We start from the raw sequence: 20,749 nt of genomic DNA on the forward strand, positions 1-20,749 counted from the left end.
AATTTAGAGGTCTCGTGGAGTACAAACTTTAATAGGTTAGAACAGATTTGGAAGCATAAGGAAACCTACACAATGAATGTCAACAACACATACCTCAGCAATACGCACTGTATACGGCTGACCATGGAATATAGGTGCATTGTCATTGACATCCCCAACCTGGATATTTACTTTATTTTTGATAACCTGAAAAATGACCAAAAACAAGTCAATTTGTTTATGTGTTCATGATCAGTTTTTCATGTCTTATCATTTAATATACAGTAAACTTGCAATAACCTGTCATTCTAATCATTCACCAAAAAGGCTAGGTAAAAGATAGAGCCATACAGTGGGGAAAACTTATTTAGTCAGCCACTAATTGTGCAAGATCTCCCACTTAAAAAGATGAGAGAGGCATACCTCAACTATGAGAGACATAATGAGAAAATAAATCCATAAAATCACATTGTCTGATTTTTAAAGAATTTATTTGCAAATGATGGTGGAAGATAAACATTTGGTCAATAACAAAAGTACATCTCAATACTTTGTTATGTACCCTTTGTTGGAAATGACAGAGGTCAAATGTTTTCTGTAAGTCTTCACAAGGTTTTCACACACTGTTGCTGTTATTTTGGCCCATTCCTCCATGGAGATCTCCTCTAGAGCAGTGATGTCTTGGGGCTGTTGCTGAGCAACATGGACTTTCAACTCCCTCCAAAGGTTCTCTATGGGGTTGAGATCTGGAGACTTGCTAGGCCACTGCAGGACCTTGAAATGCTTCTTACGAAGGCACTCCTTCGTTGGCCGGGGGCGGTGTGTTTGGGATCATTGTCATGCTGAAAGACCCAGCCACATTTCATCTTCAATGCCCTTGCTGATGGAAGGAGGTTTTCATTAACAATCTCACGATACATAGCCCCATTCATTTTTTCCTTTACACAGATGAGTCCTACTGGTTCCTTTGCTGAAAAACAGCCCCAAAGCAGGATGTTTCCACCCCCATGCTTCAAAGTAGGTATGGGGGTTCTTTGAATGCCACCCAGCATTCTTTCTCCTCCAAACACGACGAGTTGAGTTTTACCAAAAAGTTCTACTTTGGTTTAATCTGACCATATCACATTTTCCCAATCCTCTTCTGGATCATCCAAATGCTCTCTAGAAAACTTCAGACCGGCCTGGACATGTACTGGCTTAAGCAGAGGGACACATCTGGCATGCATTATTTGAGTCCCTGGTAGCGTAGTGTGTTACTGATGGTAGCCTTTGTTACTTTGGTCCCAGCTCTCTGCAGGTCATTCACTAAGTCCCCCCGTGTGGTTCTGTGAGTTTTGCTCACCGTTCTCGTGTTCATTTTGACACCACGGGGTGAGATCTTACGTGGAGCCCCAGATCGAGGGAGATTATCAGTTGTCTTGTATGTCTTCCATTTTCTAATAATTGCTCCCACAGTTGACTTCTTCACACCAAGCTGCTTGCCTATTGCAAATTCAGTCTTCCACGCCTGGTGCAGGTCTCAATTTTGTTTCTGATGTCCTACAACAGCTCTTTGTTCTTGGCCATAGTGGAGTTGGGAGTGTGACTGTTTGAGGTTGTGGACAGGTGTCTTTTATACTGATAACAAGTTTAAACAGGTGCCATTGATACAGGTAATGAGTGGAGGATAGAGGAGACTCTTAGGTCTGTGAGAGACAGAAATTTTGCTTGTTTGTAGGTGACCAAATACTTATTTTCCACCATTATTCGCAAAGATTTTATGGATTTGTGTTCTCATTATGTCTCTCATATTTCAGGTATACCTATGATGGAAATTACAGGCCTCTCTCATATTTTTAAGTGGGAGAACTTGCACAATTGGTAGCTGACTACCGTAAATACTTTTTTCCGCCACTATACATCATAAAATAAGTGTTACCATGCTTCATAAAGGGATCCAAAAAAGGTTCTCTATGCTAGTTTGATTGCTGATAGTCTTGTCCATATGCCTTAAGTTAGGGGAGTCCAGCAATATGTTGCAATGCCAGAAAAAGAAGCAAAAGAGGCTCAGGGGCTTTGTTCTAACATTCCTTGATAAATCATCTTGAATATCAAATTAATTGATATTCTAAGCTTCATATTGAAATATGAGAAAAAAATGCATAAATAGGCACCACGCGTTTTGTAGCTCGAGACTCCATTTTCAGATGCAGTGATACGTTCATCACTACTAGACTGGCTTCAGAAACACCCAAGAATCTGCTGAAGGGCCACTGTGGGGGAAATGTATACATGGGCAGGCTGGGGCAGAGCATGAGCCACCCTTTGTAAGCGCGTCTTCATTTAGATTTTCAGGAAAAGGTCCTGAGCTAGAAATCACTTTCTTATGCCTTATGAGGGTGTAAGAAAGGAGTTGTCTTCATGACAACTCCCTTTTAACTATATTCAAGGTTTTCTTCAAATTTGACATCTTAGAACAGTTAAAACAACTAACATTACCAAGATGACACACAAATTGGCCACAATTTCTCTTAACAAATCGATGTCATTTTCACTACATCCATGTATGTCAAGAGTAAGAACACCTACATTAGTATTAATATTAAACATTGTACAACCTTATACTTAATTGGTCAAATGTCTGTTCAGCATGGTTCCTGCTGGCAACCCAGGATGTTATAAATCAGTGTTCTCAACCCCTTCCATCTCTGGTTATCTTGTACTATTTTACCATTCATAGATTTTTATGCCATGAAATGAAAAAGTCATACATACCCCCTGGCTGTCACTGACAGAAAATTCAACTGTGAATTCCGATTTAGTCTGAAATGAAAAGTAAGACAAAATAATATGATTAGAAATAGTGTTTATCTTCTAACACCAGTGCTTTGGATTTTAGCTAAAAGCATAATTACATGCAAAATACCACTGGGAGAGGGGCAAAGGAGGAACCGGGAGCACAATTACGGATGGGGCTCCAATATACTGCATTGTTCGCATATCAATTTTAGCCACACAATTACCATCTGAAGTGTGTTCTTAATCATAGAGAATGAATTGCATCAAACTAATCATGCTGGAATAAAATGAGATATGATGGATATTTAGAACTGTTACAGACCCATGGATCCCTTTTATTTCACGTTTAGCAAGACAAAGATCTAGTGCAAAACAGGATTTTCACTGATTTTAGTGACCTTGGTGGAGATTCATCAAAACCTGTGCAGAGGAAAAGTCAACCAGTTGCCCATAGCAACCAATCAAATAGCTTTTTTCATTTTTGAAAGTACCTCTGAAAAATTAAAGAAGCAAGCTGATTGGTTGCTATGGGCAACTGGTCAACTTTTTCTCAGCACAGGTCTTGATGAATCCTCCCCCCCCCCCCCCCTTATATCTATGTTTCATGCCTTTACTTGTAAAAAAAAAATTGTGCCTTTTCTTTTTACAATACTTTTTATGCATATTTTAAGTTTCATAAACATATTCATTGCTATGTTTTACAGGTACATTATATAGCTTAGACACACATCCAACTTTTGTAAAACATAGAATAGACCAGTAAGTAAGCATCAGGTGTGGAGTAGGTGAATGATTTTTTCTACACCTTTAATTTTCTGCAGTGGTAATGTGTAAGTGCACCAAATTTATGAAATGGTTGCACAGCATGTGATAAATATGGTGTTATTATAAAAAAAAATTAAAAAAATTAAATGACCCTTCAGTACTTATATGGATTTTCCGCTTCAACATTTTCTGCAACTTTTAAACCTCATGCACCAAAATGTGCAACTTTTTACAAATGCTGTCTAAAGCCACTTTTGTAAGCCTGGACTGGGCTGGTGTAGATTGGTGAAAAGTGGCACATGACAAATTAATGAACACTGCAAAAAGTTAACCAGACTATGGCATAGCTACACAATTTTAGAACAAGCTTCTAAAGCAAAAGTCTCAATAAACAGTCTCTAAACAGCAGCTAAGACAAATCATGCGACAAATCACCACCACAAAAACAAGGTAAAAACCAATGTTAAATACCCCCAGTGATCTTCACCTATGTTAGACTATTTCTCTAGCTGTTTCACAGAAATTCGGTGGAGATAAGTATTTCTGAGAATTTAGGAATGCCTGAAATGCGTTTGTTGAGAAGTTCCTGACAATGTATTTTTTTAATTTTTTTTATTTTTTTGTTTGGGGGGGGGGGGGGGGTTATTGCACCCAATTAGAAAAAATTTCAGGGTATATGTCCTAATCAATTATTTTCTAACTATCTGGCATGTCCAAAAGAAGTAAAGAATTTCCACAGTAGTTGGGCAACCTCACAAGCAGCTGGGAGAATATCTTAGGGAAGATTGGGACTTATGAGCAGGTATGAGATATTATCTGTTTAGAACTTTTGTCAGGATCCGGGTTGGCGGAGGGTGAGGACACTGGAAGTGGATCCTCTGTACCAGAGAGGTGATGGCGTGGGCCGTACCAGGGGAACGGAGTCTAAGGGGTTACTGGTATTCACCAGAGCCCGCCGCAAAGCGGGATGGACTTGCTGCGGCAGGTAACCCCCAGGTCGTTCCACCCGGTAGCGACTCAACCTCTCTGGTGGCTGAGATGGCGCAGTACAATAGGACAAGGCAAGGCAAGGTCAGACGTAGCAGGAAGGTCAGGGCAGGCGGCAAGGTTCGTAGTCAGAACAGCAGAGATTCTGGAAACACAGGCAAGGACACACTGGAACGCTTTCACTAGGCACTAGGCAAAAAGATCCGGCAGGGACAGGAAGGGGAAGTGATGTTTTATAGGGAAAACAGTGATTGGACTAGATTGGGCCAGGCACCAATTAGTGGTGCACTGGCCCTTTAAATTTCAGAGAGACGGCGCGCGCGCCCAGAGAGCGAAGCCGCGCGCGCCGGGCTGGGACAGAGGAAGGACGTAGCAGGTGAGAAGAGACATGGGATGCGATCCGTGAGCGGGCAAGTCCCGTCCCGCGGATCGCATCCCCTCCGGTGACAGGGTAGCAGCGCTCTCGGTCAGCAGCGCCGACCAGAGCGCTGCAAGCAGAGTAATGCCGCGAGCGCTCCGGGGAAGCAGCGGGACCCGGAGCGCTCAGCGTTACAGTACCCCCCCCCCCTTGGGTCTCCCCTTCTTTTTGGAACCCAGAAATTTACGAATGAGTTCCTTGTTAAGGATATTGACCTCGGGTTCCCAAGACCTCTCTTCGGGGCCACAATTCTCCCAATCAACGAGAAAAAATCTTTTACCTCGGACAACTTTGGAGGCGAGGATCTCTTTCACAGAGAAGATATCAGAGGATCCAGAGACAGGAGCGGGAAGAGTGACTTTGGGAGAATAGCGGTTAAGAACAACAGGTTTGAGTAGAGAGACATGGAAAGAGTTAGGAATACGGAGAGAAGAGGGCAGATGAAGTTGGTAAGAGACAGGGTTGATTTGTTTTTTGACTTTGAAAGGCCCTAAAAATCGGGGGCCCAACTTGTAACTGGGTACATGGAATCGAATATACTTAGCAGAAAGCCATACCTTGTCACCAGGGGAAAATACCGGAGGAACCCTTCTCTTTTTATCAGCATGCGCCTTCATTCGAGATGAGGCCAGTAGAAGCGACTTTTGAGTCTCACGCCAAATGGAAGAAAAATCTTGCGTCAATTCATCAACGGCAGGAACCCCAGAGGAAGTGGGGATGGGGAGGGGGGGAAGTGGGTGACGGCCGTACACCACAAAAAATGGGGATTTGGAAGAAGACTCAGAGTTTTTAAAATTGTACGAAAATTCAGCCCAGGGCAAGAGTTCCACCCAATCGTCTTGGCGAGAGGAGACAAAATGTCGCAGGTAGTCACCAAGTATCTGATTTACTCTTTCCACTTGACCGTTGGATTGAGGGTGGTAAGCAGAAGAAAAATGTAGTTTGATTTTTAATTGACTGCAGAGTGCCCTCCAAAATTTAGAAACAAACTGGACGCCTCTGTCTGAGACGATGTGCGTGGGAAGCCAGTGGAAGCGAAAAATATGAAGAAAAAATTGTTTCGCCAATTGAGGCGCAGAAGGAAGACCCGGCAGAGGAACAAAATGAGCCATTTTAGAAAAACGATCAACGACCACCCAGATGACTGTATTATTGGGGTATGGTGGCAGATCGGTGATGAAGTCCATAGCAATATGGGACCATGGCTGTTCAGGTACAGGTAAAGGAAGGAGGAGACCTGCCAGCTTCTGGCGAGGAGTCTTGTCATGGGCACAGGTAGTACAAGCCCGAACAAAATTAGTCACATCCTTCTGCAAGGAGGGCCACCAATAGTGTCTGGAAATCAACTGCTCCGACTTCTTGACACCAGCATGTCCGGCCAAAAGAGAAGAATCACCCCATTTAAGAATCTTGAGTCGAAGGCGTGGAGGTACAAAAGTCTTCCCCGGAGGAACTTGCACAAGAGTGGTAGGAGGAGGAGGAGATGAGACACTTAGGAGGTATGATGTGCTGTGGAGGGGCTTCAGATTCGGAAACATCGGTGGAACGATCTAACGTTCTTGTCGGCTGGACGAAAATGAATTTCAAAATTGAAGCGGGCAAAAAACAATGTCCATCTAGCTTGGCGAGGATTTAATCGCTGGGCAGTCTGGAGATACGATAAATTTTTATGGTCCGTGTAAATGATGATGGAATGCAGGGACCCCTCTAAAAGATGTCTCCACTCCTCGAGTGCCAATTTAATAGCTAAAAGCTCACGATCTCCAATCGAATAATTTTTTTCTGCAGAAGAGAAGGTCTTGGAGAAAAAGCCACACGTGCAATTTTTCCCAGTAGTGGTCTTTTGAGTTAAAACGGCACCGGCACCAACAGAAGAAGCATCTATTTCGAGGATAAAAGGCTTCGAGGGGTCAGGCCTGGACAGAACAGGTGCAGAAGCGAAGGCAGCCTTGAGCAGATTAAAGGCCTCCTCCGCCATCGATGGCCAGGACCTCAGGTTTGCGTCTTTTTTGGTCAATGCTACAATAGGTGCAACGATGGTGGAGAAGTGGGGAATAAATTGACGATAGTAGTTAGCGAACCCGAGGAAGTGTTGGATAGCTCGCAATCCAGAGGGGCGTGGCCAATCCAGAACCGCAGAGAGTTTGTCAGGATCCATTTGAAGGCCTTGGCTGGACACAATGTAACACAAGAAAGGTAGACTACTGCGTTCAAAGAGACACTTTCCAATCTTAGCATACAGGTGATTTTTGCGTAGGCGCTGTAACACCTGACGGACATGGAGGCGATGTTCCTCAGGGTTAGAAGAAAAAATAAGAATGTCATCCAGGTAGACTACTACTCAGGTATATAGCATGTCACGAAAAATTTCATTGACAAAGTCCTGGAAAACTGCTGGGGCATTGCAAAGGCCAAAAGGCATGACAAGATACTCAAAATGTCCGTTACGGGTGTTGAATGCAGTTTTCCACTCATCTCCTTCACGTATACGGATAAGATTATAAGCCCCTCTTAGATCGAGTTTGGTAAAAATTTTTGCTCCTCGCAGACGGTCAAACAGTTCAGAAATAAGGGGGAGTGGATAATGGTTCTTAACGGTAATTTTATTTAAACCGCGGTAATCGATGCATGGGCGTAGGGTTCCATCTTTCTTAGCAACGAAGAAGAACCCTGCTCCAGCAGGAGACGAAGATTTTCTGATAAATCCTTTTTTTTTATTTTCTTGAACATACTCGGACATGGCTTGGGTCTCTGGGGCAGAGAGAGGATAAATCCTTCCACGCGGTGGAGAAGTACCAGGAAGCAAGTCAATAGGGCAGTCAAAGGGTCTGTGTGGTGGTAAGACCTCTGCTTGCTTTTTACAAAAAACATCGGAAAAGTCCTGGTAGGCCTTAGGCAGGCCTGACAGAGAAGAAGCGACGGTTACTTGACAGATGGGTAAGGTCTTAAAGCATCGCTGGTGACAGGTAGGACCCCAACTTCTAATGTCCCCAGAAGACCAGTCGAGAGTAGGACAGTGGAGCTGGAGCCAAGGCAAGCCTAGTAGATCCACTTGCATAGCCTCCTCGGCGGAAGGCACAGTCACAGGTTGCAGCGGATGCTGGAAGAGAGGTGTAGGGCGGGGAAACCACCTGGTGTGAACGAGATCCTTTTCTTGGCGTAGCTCCTGTCGCCTTTCTGAAAAACACATATCAATGCGGGTGGCCAAATGGATTAGTTCAGACAGGGTTGAGGGTATCTCTCGTGCGGCCAGAACATCTTTGATGTGGCTGGATGTCCTTTCTTTAAGGTCGCGCAGAGAGCCTCATTGTTCCAGGCTAATTCTGGGGCAAGAGTCCGGAACTGAATGGCATAATCGTCCACTGTAGAGTTTCCTTGAACAAGATTCAACAAGGCTGTCTCGGCTGAAGAAACCCGAGCTGGTTCCTCAAAGACAGAGCATATTTCTGAGAAGAAGGTCTGGACTGAAGCGGTGGCAGGATCGTTGTGGTCCCAAAGCGGAGTGGCCCAAAACAACACCTTTCCAGAGAATAAGCTGACCACGAATGCCACCTTTGACCGTTCCGTGGGAAATTGGTCAGCCAACAGCTCCAAGTGCAGAGAACATTGGGTCAGGAAGCCACGGCACAACTTAGAGTCCCCATCAAACTTATCCGGAAGAGAAAGACGGACTCTGGTGCTGGAAGCAGCAGCTTGCAGTTGAGGAACTGGCGGAGAAGATGGCTGTGGAGGCAGAAGTTGCTGAACCATTGCAGTCAGTTGTGACAACTGATGTCCTTGTTGGACTACCTGTTGAGACTGTTGGGCCACAACGGAGGTAAGGTCTCCAAGGCTAGGTAGCGGCACCTCAGCGGAATCCATGGCCGGATCTACTGTCAGGATCCGGGTTGGCGGAGGGTGAGGACACTGGAAGTGGATCCTCTGTACCAGAGAGATGATGGCGTGGGCCGTACCAGGGGAACGGAGACTAAGGGATTACTGGTATTCACCAGCGCCCGCCGCAAAGCGGTATGGACTTGCTGCGGCAGGTAAGCCCCAGGTCGTTCCACCCGGTAGCGACTCAACCTCTCTGGTGGCTGAGATGGCACGGTACAAAAGGACAAGGCAAGGCAAGGTCAGACGTAGCAGGAAGGTCAGGGCAGGCGGCAAGGTTCGTAATCAGGGGAAACAGCAGAGATTCTGGAAACACAGGCAAGGACACACTGGAACGCTTTCACTAGGCACTAGGCAACAAGATCCAGCAGGGACAGGAAGGGGAAGTGATGTTTTATAGGGAAAACAGTGATTGGACTAGATTGGGCCAGGCACAATTAGTGGTGCACTGGCCCTTTAAATTTCAGAGAGCCGGCGTGCGCACGCCCTAGAAAGCGGGGCCGCGCGCGCTGGGCTGGGACAGAGGAAGGACGGAGCAGGTGAGAAGAGACATGGGATGCGATCCGTGAGCGGGCACGTCCCGTCCCGTGGATCGCATCCCCTCTGGTGACAGGGTAACAGCGCTCTTGGTCAGCAGCGCCGACCGGAGCGCTGCAAGCAGAGTAACGCCGCGAGCGCTCCGGGGAAGCAGCGGGACCCGGATCGCTCAGCGTTACAGCTTTTAGGTTGGTTTCTAACATAAGGGTTTAATGGATCCTAGAACAAGAGATCAAAATGTTGATGTTTGGACAGGGTTTTAATCGCATTTGGTAGTATTTGATTTTCAGGTCTGTAAAAGACAGTGGGTGAGGCCTCAATATAAAAGAAAAATGAGTTCACAAGAAAATAAGTTGTTTACATAGAGTCAGTATGAATGTCTGAACATGAAACCTCTATAGAAGTAGAAAAAGAAGTCCAGAGGACAGCACCTCGTGCGTTACCCCAATAACAGAGAAGGGGAGTGTCCCTTACAGGGAGGGGAGTGCAGGCTCTATAATTTGGATGTTCAACTTGAGCGCATAGATAATGCGTATATCACCCCGTACAGAGGTATGAAGAAGAGATGAAGATCCTGTGCAGACCAGAAGGTCTCAGGGGACAGCCAGCCTGCGCCCTGTGGATAAGTGAGAGTATGGAGTGCAGCAAAAGACCTTAGCAGCAGGCATTTAGGTGCCCAGTGAAGGTGTCACTGAGGAGTCATAAAGATGAATTATTCAGCAACTTTATTGATGTACAAACAATAACACGTTTCGTGGTTAGGCTACCCCTTCTTCAGATTGTACTATGCCAATCGGAAAAAGGGGTAGCCTAACCCTGAAACGCGTTATTGTTTGTACATCAATAAAGTTGCTGAATACTTCATCTTTGTGACTCCTCTGTGACACCTTTGCTGGACACCTGAGTGCCTGCTGCTAAGGTCTTTTGCTGCTCTCCATATTCTCACTGTCTGAATATGAAGCAGACAAGGAATGAGGTGAGGTGCTTCTCATTAGGGTAAGCCAAACTTTTTATGTAAAACAGGGAAGGGTTTAATGCCTTCAGTAAACAGGAGGTGGTAGATTTTAGTTATACCCACCTCTGACCATGCACTGAACACAGAGGGGTTCTCATAACAGAAAGTGATTATTTGAAATTTGAAAAGGTGTTAGTGCAATTTTTAAACTGCAAACCATATATACTAAAAGCAAATGGCTTCTCTATTGTCATAATAGACTCAGCCTAGCTCCTTCTCATTCTTTAGACTTATGAATAGTACAGAAAAAAAAAGTTACATATTTCCTAATGGAGCATAATGTCACTACTGTCAATTTCCCTGAACAAACATCTGGCTAATGAGGACATGTCCATCATATGAAAGAAACTTTTTTTCATGGTACATGTCCTTTAAATCACATCACTTTTAATGTATAATTAAAAATGTCAATCATTTATATGGGAAAAGTAGGTGGTCTTTCACTTTTTAAAGCTCTAAACTTGAGCGACAGAATATAAAATTATGCATGCTCCAGAACTGGAAGTGCATTTTGAATGTTAGTCCACGTAGATAAGGTTTTTTTTCAAAAATACCAACAATGTTTTTTCAGAAGATAAATAGAGCTCAACTTTCCTAAATCCTAAAAATGATTCAGTTAAACTGCTTGGCTTTTGTTTTGGAAACCATACTGATTTCTGCATAAAAAATATGGGAAATGTAAAACAATGAAGAAAAAAAAAATGATATGGGAGCTTTATGACAGGATCCCTATGCACAGCAGACCTTGGTTCAGACAAAATTTTGCCCTTATTTATTTATTCAAGAAAGGATTTTACCCTTTTGTTGTCAAATATTGTAATAAACTGCCTTTTTTATTTTACATTGTTGTCCGCAATTTTCTTAATGCCACATGCCCGCCAGCACCCCCAAGCTCCCGTTCTTTTCAGGTTCCCTGTTGGAGCTGATACCCATGCATTCAGCTAACTGCTCCTGCATAGCAAAAGCCAATAAATCTAACTACATGTGTTGTGGTGTTGAGTACAACACCAAAAGGTGAGCATACCTATATTCTACTTTCTCTGAGATCATCATCTCTTGGGTAACAGCATTAGACAGCACCTCTCTATGTTCTATTTGTTTCACATAAATTTAATTTACAGTAGAATAACACCGTTTCTGAAACAAAAGCACTGTCTTTCCATGGAGACATTTTTTCCAAAAACAGACATGTCCTGAGCAATGACAGCTCCCTTTTAAGTATCTATGACACATACTGTAAATTCCACTGCCAACTCCATTCATAGCAGCCAGCAGTCCCCAGGTTACTGTATGTCTACAAATGCTTGCCAAAGATCACATTTTCGAAACTTGGTTCTTCAATATACTGATCTGTTAGACTAGCATTTATAAGAAAATGCAGATTGCCTCACCATTTGCATACCAAAATGGTCTCAGGTTATATTTTTCTATATGCAGTATAGGATAACTTACATATTTTACTGTAATACGGTTATGCACAAAAGCTATATAATTATGTGACAAAACTGCATACAATGTCGTAATACTACTTGGTTCTATGACTTCAGACACTTCTATGATGTTACATCTGTTCTTTAAAGTGTGATCATTTCTTATGTATTACTTATTATAGCTGCTTAGAAAGAAAATTGGGTACAATCACTATAAACCAAACAAAGAATGTTCTGTAGCTCCAGGCAACTAAATGTTCATCATTCTCATCAGCTGTTTTCCTGCCCTGAAGGAAGATGCTGGGTGATTTAAGGACTTCTCGGGTACTGCTATCAGACAGCAGCAGCTCCATGCAGAGAGACAGCTAGGAATCCATCTCAGGCCCCTAGGCACTGCCTGCAGTTATCTCCAGTCATTCCAGACACTGTCTGCAAGCCCTCTCTGGATATACACACCATAAACTACAACCTCCCAGAGTGGCTTCCTAAATGCGGCATCTGCAAATACCTGCCTTTACTCTTAATACATAATAATTGATCATGTAGTTTTCTAGTATATGAATTATGGCACTTTTTTTGTGCCAATTTTTTTCTACATGGTAAATGCTTTACAGTAGTATCATTCTTAATATTTCGTTTTTTGGTAATGGGCCAGAATATAACAGATACCATACTGCATTACAGCTATTCCCAGGAGTCTACATGTTATAATGGAAAGAAGCTTGAAAAAGATGGTGGGTTTTCTGGACCTTATACATTAAAGAGGTACGCCCCTAGACATCTTATCCCCTATCCAAAGGATAGGGGAAAAAATGTCTGATCACTGGAGTCCCGCCGCTGGAGACCCCCGTGATCTCCCTGCTGCACTCGGCGTTCGTTTAGAGCTTCGGGTGCAGCGCCGGAGGCTCGTGACATCACGGCCACGCTCCGCTTGTGACGTCACGGCATTGCCCCCACAATGCAAGTCTATAGGAGGTGGCCTCATGCCCCCTCCCATAGACTTGCATTGAGGGGGCATGGCCGTGGCATCACGAGCGGGCAGGACATCATGAGCCTCCAGAAATGCACCTCCGGGTGCTGCAGGGAGATAGCGGGGGCTCCCAATTCTGTTGAAACTCCCAAAAAGATGAATTTTTGGAACACCTGGAAAAAGCCAATGTGTCTTCTTCACTTGCCAGCCACAAAACCTGTTGCACCTCCCACTATTTGCAAAAGCCATTTCTTCACTATCCATAAGTTGTTCACTATTTTTAGACATTGTCACCAATCCTGTTGCAACTCCCAAAAAGGGATAATTTTGAGAATGCTTGGAAAAATCCATTGCGTCTTTTAATACTTCTGTGTTAAACTCTAATTTTAACATTCATGATGGATACATCCTTATTTATAAATATCTTGCATAAAGTGTTTTACTTTTAAGCATCAATGTTTGTAAAAAAAAAGGGGCAAAGTACACATTTGTTTGTCTAAAAGAAAGAAAAAAATAATTCAAGTAATAGGAAAAACATTAGCAAGGTGTAAATTTTAACATTACCTCTCGATCCAAGGATTGCCTAAGCCACACCACTCCAGTCTCACTTTCCACAGCAAAATATTTCCTGGCTTCATCCCCTACTATTCCATACACCAATTTGTCACCATCATAGTCTTGAGCACGTAGTTGAGTAATTGAAGAACCTGTAAAGAAAAAAATCAGTTTACCTTTTTTTTGTTCTAATCTGAACCATTTATCATGTTTGTTATCCAATATAAAAAAAAAGAAAGCATCAAACACCAGGACACAGAATTTTGTACGCAGTAGTGTTACCCTATTAACTGAAATATACTTTTTTATTGCTCGTTGGTGAATATAACTGTACTATACTAGAATTATTTTGAAATGAAGGAGTAGGGCAGAATAGAAGAATAGATGTGGTTGGTTTAGAAAATAAAACTGTTATTAATATATCTGTTAATAAAACATGATACAAATTTCAGTTATAAAAACTTGAGTCAGACACTTTATCTCCCTCTAACCTCACATCTGGTTCCAGCAACACGCTGCTAGGAGCACCCCCAAAGTCACCATGACAACCAGCTCTGTGTTACGCCGAGCGCTCCGGGTCCCCGCTCCTCCCCGGAGCGCTCATAGCGTTCTCCTATTCGCAGCGCCCCAGTCAGACCTGCCGACCGGGTGCGTGGAGATAATGTTCCCAGCCGGGATGCGATTCGCGATGCAGGACGCGCCCGCTCGCGATGCGCATCCCGACTCGCTTACCAGACCCGTTCCCCATCTGTGCTGTCCCGGCATGCGTGGCCCCGCTCCTTAGGGCGCGCGCGCGCCGGGTCTTTGCGATTTAAAGGGCCGGTGCGCCACTGATTGGCACATGAGGTTTTAATCAGTACCTTCACCTGTGCACTTCCCTACTTATACCTCACTTCCCCTGCACTCCCTTGCCGGATCTTGTTGCCATTGTGCCAGTGAAAGCGTTTCCTTGTGTGTTCCTAGCCTGTGTTCCAGACCTCCTGCCGTTGCCCCTGACTACGATCCTTGCTGCCTGCCCTGACCTTCTGCTACATCCGACCTTGCTCTTGTCTACTCCCTTGTACCGCGCTTATCTCAGCAGTCAGAGAGGTTGAACCGTTGCCGGTGGATAGGACCTGGTTGCTACCGCCTCTGCAAGACCATCCCGCTTTCCGGCGGGCTCTGGTGAATACCAGTAGCAACTTAGAACCGGTCCACCGACACGGTCCACGCCAATCCCTCTCTGGCACAGAGGATCCACCTCCAGCCAGCCGAACCGTGACACTCTGTTTGGTACAGAGCTGTGCATCACTCTGTTGCTGGCCCATCAAGAGATGGGAGCACAGGGCAAATCTGCTGTGGCGCATACACTCACATCTCTCTATGCTGGCACTTATGATTAGTCTATTTCTACCTTTCAACAGCGTTCCTTTTACTTGTAACATCCGTTTCTTCGATTTTGCATTTTTCTGTTTTTGGTCCTGTTCAGACATTAGGTTTGTGTCTGAACAGTTTCTGTGTTAATTCTCCCTTGGCTGGGAAAAGTTAACCTTTTTGACTTCAGCACTGGGAGGATATATAAGGCCTCTTCAGGTGCTGCTTGGCTGCTGATAATTAGATCTGTACTCTGTACCTGTATTGTTTACTATGCTTAAGCTATTGTCTGTTTTAGCATATATCCTGAGTTTTAACCATGGTTATTTGTGCTGTCTGATATATAGATTTTATCCTGCTTTGTTTTAATATATTGTTGGGTTTTAGTATTTCTGTATGTTTGTTCTGCATTTACCTTGATATATCTTAGTCCATGTTCACACTGTGAATTGTCAGTCCCGTTTTTGCCTTGTTCTTTCCTGCTACTCCTAGGATAGAATCATGCTCTGAGCCTTGGGCTCATCCATCTATCTAGGAGTAAGTGAGTCTTGTATATGTACCTGTGTTTGCTTGTGTTTATTATTTCTGTTTCCTCCTGGGCCAGTGTCCTGATCACTCGGTGGACAGTGCCCACTGGCTTGGAGTCTATTTGGCTTTGTTATTGTGTCCCTTTATGGTTGGAGTGGGGTGTCTAATGTGTTCATTGTTCTGAGTGTGAACAGTGCCCTTGATTTCCTGACCCGTTTTATGTTAGTATGCTATATCCTGCCTTGTTTGTATTTATATATCTGTTTTGGTTATTGTATTCCCCTTATGTTCCTGACTTGTTCCCCCGACTTTGTATAGTTCTGTCTGTTTTGCTAACTTTGATGCCAATGCACTTTAGCACAAGGATGAGACCAGCTCCAAGTTGTCGATCTGCCATTTAGGGCGGATGGGCAAGTAGGCTGAGATGTCTTAGGGATAGTGGTTAAATCTGTATTATTCTGACTCTTAAGTTGTACTATTCAAAGCATAGCAGTCAGAATAATGTAGCTTAGTATTAACTCCTTAATAACATCAGACGTAAATGTACGTCATGGTGCGGTGGGACTTAACACACCATGAAGTACATGGTGCTCGCATCATGCACGCCAGGTCCCAGCTGCTGTCAGCAGCCAAGGACTCGCTAGTAATTGTGGACATCAGCGATCATGTTGATGTCCGACATTAACCCCTCAGATGACGTGATCAATACAGATCACGGCTTCTGCGGCAGTGAAGCACTTAAAATGAATAATCAGATCGCCCGCGGCGCTGCAGCAGGGATCCGATCATCTATAATGACAGACAGAGGTCCCTTCACCTGCCTCTGTCCGTCTCCTGGGGTCTTCTGCTCTGGTCTTAGATCGAGCAGACCAGAGCAGAAGATCGCCGATAATACTGATCAGTGCCATGCCCTATGCATAGCACTGAACAGTATTAGCAATCAACTGATTGCAGTAAATATTCCCCTATGGGGACATAAAAAGTGTTAAAAAAAAGTAAAAAAATAATTGAAAAATCCTCTCCCCCAATAAAATTGTAAATCGTCCCTTTTTCACATTTTACCCCTAAAAAGCGTAAAAAAATATTAATAAACAGATTTGGTATCACCATGTGTGTAAATGTCTGATCTATTAAAATATAGTGTTAATTATCCCATATGGTAAACGGCGTAAATGTAAAAAATAAAAGTCCAAAATTACAGCTTTTTTATCACATTTTATTTTATAAAAATAATAAAAAGTGATTAAAAAGTTAAATATAAGCAAAATCAAGGGGCAGATCACGGGGCAAAAAATTTGCCCTCATACGGCCCCGTATACAGAAAAATTAAAAAGTTATAGGTGGTCAAAATAGGGCAATTTTAAACATACTAATTTTGTTAAAATAGTTTGAGATTTTTTTAAAGCAATAGAATTATGGAAAAGCATATAACATGGACATCATTTTAATCATATTGACCCACAGAATAAAGAGAACATGTCATTTTTACGTTTTACGTTACGTTAAGTGTACAGCGTGAAAACAAAGCCTTCCAAAATTTGCTAACTTGCGTTTTTCTTTTCAATATACCTACATAAATTATATTTTGTTTGGTTGCATCGTACATTTTCTGGTAAAATTAGTGATGTCATTACAAAGTAAAATTGATCACGCAAAAAACAAACCCTCACACTCATCTGTGGATCAAAATATAAAAGGAGTTACAGATACTGTATTTTCCTGGAATTACACAAGGAGTTCAGTAAAGTTTACAAGTTGTTTCACAAAATCCCAGCATTTTTGTGAATATTTTATTATATCTTTTCATGGGACAACACTGAAGAAACACTATTTACATTGTAGCCGATTGTCATTTCATTAACGTTGTCACTATAGGTGAGCGAATTCTGAAAAAATTCCATTCGCCCGTTTTGTCGAATAAAAAAATAATTTCCGTCTGAATTTATTTGTGGCGAATCTCTATTAAAATAGCTTTTTTTTCTGGCCTACAGAGAGCCTCAATAGGGGTGTAGAACACTATGCCCTGTCGTAACACACATATGGGGTGTGCTGTGTTAGTGAAATAATACTGTTATTCAGTATGATATGCAGATTACAGGCATCACTATTAGAATCACTCCCATATGTATGATCGAGAGACCATAAAGCTAGGAGTGGCTGCAATGAAAAAGCTTGTACTTGTATCTTAAAATTGAGCTGGCGCTCCTCTGTCAGGCGAGCTACCACCTGGCCCCTGCCTCTCAACACAACCCGGACTGTAAAAGTGTGAATGCTTAATTAAAACAGTTATAAAAGAAGGGCAAGTCCAGCGCAGTACTTGATGCAGAAGGTGTGGTTTATTCAATATTGCACACAGAACACAAGACAAACATGGCAGTGACGCATTTCGGCTGGCGGCACCCGGCCTTACTCATACCATTAAATCAGTTATGGTTCATTGTTATCAATCCAACCTGTTTCATTGGATTCTTGTGGTAATTCCACAGCTAATATATGAAGTCGACGACCATAGGGCCTCAGCCTTGAAAAGATTATATTGATATTTTTTTTATAAAAATTTTAGATTTTGATTAGATTCACAAGTTTAATGTCCTGGGTGCTTGAAGCGTTTACTTTTAACTAATACTGTATGACCACAAAACCCAATAAAACAAGGAGTCACATGGCGGCAATGACAGAGCCTAGAGGAGGCAGCAGCCCGAAGAGCCCATAGGGCCTCACAATAGAAAAGATTAAAGATATTTAGTAAAATTTAAATTGAACATTTTAGATAGATAAAGATTTTAAAATTTTTATTTAAGGTGCCAACAGCATAAGGAGACCAGATGGTGGCATAATGACACAGCCTGGAGGTGGCAGCAGCATGAGGAGACCATAATGTGGCAGAATGACAGCTTGGAATAGGCGACAGCAAGAGACCATAGAGTGGCAGGTGGCAACAACCTGACAAGACCATAGGGCCGCACAAATTTTTTATTGAAGATTTAAAAAAGATTAAGTTTCATTTAATGTGCCAGCAGCATGAGGAGACGACATGGCCACGGTGTGTCTGGGTCCTCTGTCTCGTCTTCCTCATTATCCTATAGCTCCACAACCTGAGACTGCTCCTGCTCCACCTCTCCTGTCAGATGACTATAAAAACCACCCATTTTGCAAAATCTTGCCTGTGCTCCACTATCCCCTTCCCCTCCTCCTCCAGTTCAGCCCCCACAGGGTTCATGTGACCTCAAGATGTAGGCACCACGTCTCCAGTATGCCCCTCCCCTCCTCCTCCAGTTCAGCCCCCACAGGGCTCATGTGGCCTCAAGATGTAGGCACCAAGTCTCCAGTGCCCTGACCAGCCATTGTTTAGGATATGAGGCAGTGGAATGACATTGTTCATTCCGTAATTCTGGAGACTGACTAATAATGTGGCTTCTTCAAAGGGCCTGAGCAAATGGCAGGTCACGTATGAGCTGCCACTGGTTGACATTGAAGTTACAAAGGGGAGTTCCTCTATCCTCTTGGATCATCAAGAAATTGGTGGTGGCTTTTCACTGTTCGTTTAGTCGGTCCAACATATGGAAGAAGGAATTCCAACGTGTGGAAATGTTGAAAATCAGACTATTTTGGGGGGATACTGTTAGGACACTGCAGCTCAAGGAGGGTGTACTTTGCGGTGTACGAGTGGTTGCAGTGCATGCAAAGTTTTCTTCCCATTGTTAGGATGTCTTGCAGATGGGGGGGAACACTTCAGGAATTGCTTGACAACCAGATTGAGCACATGTGCCATGCAGGGCGCATGTCTCAGGCTTCCTTGTCGCAGCACAGACAAGATGTTCTTCCAGTTTAAGGTCATAATGGTTCCCATTTCCACTTTTCGTGGAGTAAGCCATGATTTGATTTTTTGATGAATGACAGTCTGAAGGAGGTGGAAGCATGAGGAGACCATACCAAGCCTGGAGGTGGCAGCAGCAAGAGGAGATCATAGGGCCTCACAATTGAAAAGATTATAGATATATTTGAAAATTTTAATTGAAGATTTTAAATAGATTAACATTAAAATGTTTATGTGCCAGCAGCCTGAGGAGACCATAAGGCCTCACAATTGAAAAGATTAAGATATATTTTAAAATTTTAATTGAAGATTTTAAATAGATTAACATAAAAAATGATGCAATGTGCCAGCAGCATGAGGAGACCACATGACGGCACAACAAAACAGCCTGGGGGTGGCACTAGCATGAGGAGACCAAAATGTGGCAGAATGACCAAGCCTGGAGGTGGCAGCAGCAAGAGGAGACCAAAGGGCCTCACAATAGAAAATATTAAATATATTTTTTTTTATTGCATGTGGCCATGTTAACATTCTCTGGATACTCGATGAAAAACTGCCACACCGCAGAGTAGCTGATTTTCCCCCCAACAGTCCGCACTGACTGACTGCTACTGCCGCCGACTCCAGGGACAATGTTACACTACCTCCCGGGCAGGTAGGCTCCAGACTTCCCACTTCTGCCACCATGCTGACTCCCAACCATGCTACCACCTTGCTGGCTCAACTGCTGCCTCACGGGCAACCTGCCACCCTCTTCTCCTGATGATGATGAAGCCCCTTCTGCACCCGGCTCCCAAGTGCGATCAACTTCATCATCATCACCACCATCACCCCCTACCACATCACTCTCCTCATCACTACTTGCCTGCTTAGCGAAGGACTGTCCTCTAGTAGATCGTCATGACTAAAAAGTGGAGCTGAACCCACAGCATAAGATACTTCTATGGGGGAGAGAACAGCATAGGACAGAGGCTATTGGAGGACCGGGCCATGCCATCTGATGGTTGTGTTTGAGGAACCTGCCGACCGTTGATTGGGGGTGTCAGATGCCACTTGTGATGAAGTGGCTGACCGAGTTAACCAGTCAATGACAGTAGATGGGTTACTGGTAGAGACACGACCGTTAGCTGATACCAGGAGCTCAGGCCTCTCGTTGCGACTCCTGCTGCCACTCACCCCAAGTTTGCTGTGACCTCTGCCTGCACTTGATGAATTTAGGCCTCTGCCACTCCTCTGTGCACGTCCTGGCACGTCTCTGCCTGACATACTTAGTGTGTATATGAGTAGAGGACAATACGCTCCACTACGCTTAAAACAGTATTTGTCTAGAACAGCAGCAGATGTGTACTTTTGGCTGGCTTTTCACAGTAACTTGGCGCTTAAGACTTTAACAGGAACAAAATGGTACACCACCTATGTACACACAGGTTACACTTAATGTATTAGGCACTAATAGCAGGTAATTGCAGATTTTAGTGCTCTGCTCACCTTAACTGGCTGGCTACTATTAGCTTTTAAGTTGTTGTACACACTAGTGCTGCAGCACACAGACTCTGTGTGCTACGCCCAAAATTGCATTCTCTCTCTCAATCTCTCACCCTTCCCTATCAGTGCTTCTAGGCTGGATTTGGGCTTGAGGTGAATTGCTGCTGTAATACACCCAAAATTGCACTTTCTCTCTCAATCTCTCTCTCTTCCCTATCAGTGCTTCTAGGCTGGATTTAAGTGGATATAGATCCGGAAA

At 43.6% G+C, this 20,749-nt stretch overlaps 1 protein-coding gene across 1 annotated transcript in view; it reads right to left on the reverse strand.

Annotated features, from left to right (window-relative positions):
• Window positions 1-20,749, reverse strand: part of CDH23 (cadherin related 23) — a 1,135,250-nt gene that overhangs the window by 890,182 nt on the left and 224,319 nt on the right. The window contains exons 4-6 of the mRNA XM_056530710.1: window positions 13,317-13,459; window positions 2,734-2,781; window positions 94-186 (exon numbers count right to left, since the gene is read on the reverse strand). Of these exons, the coding sequence (XP_056386685.1) occupies window positions 94-186; window positions 2,734-2,781; window positions 13,317-13,459 (284 nt within the window). The remainder of the gene's footprint in view (window positions 1-93; window positions 187-2,733; window positions 2,782-13,316; window positions 13,460-20,749) is intronic.

The sequence above is a fragment of the Hyla sarda genome, chromosome 7 (genome assembly GCF_029499605.1).
Source record: "Hyla sarda isolate aHylSar1 chromosome 7, aHylSar1.hap1, whole genome shotgun sequence".
NCBI lineage: Eukaryota > Metazoa > Chordata > Amphibia > Anura > Hylidae > Hyla > Hyla sarda.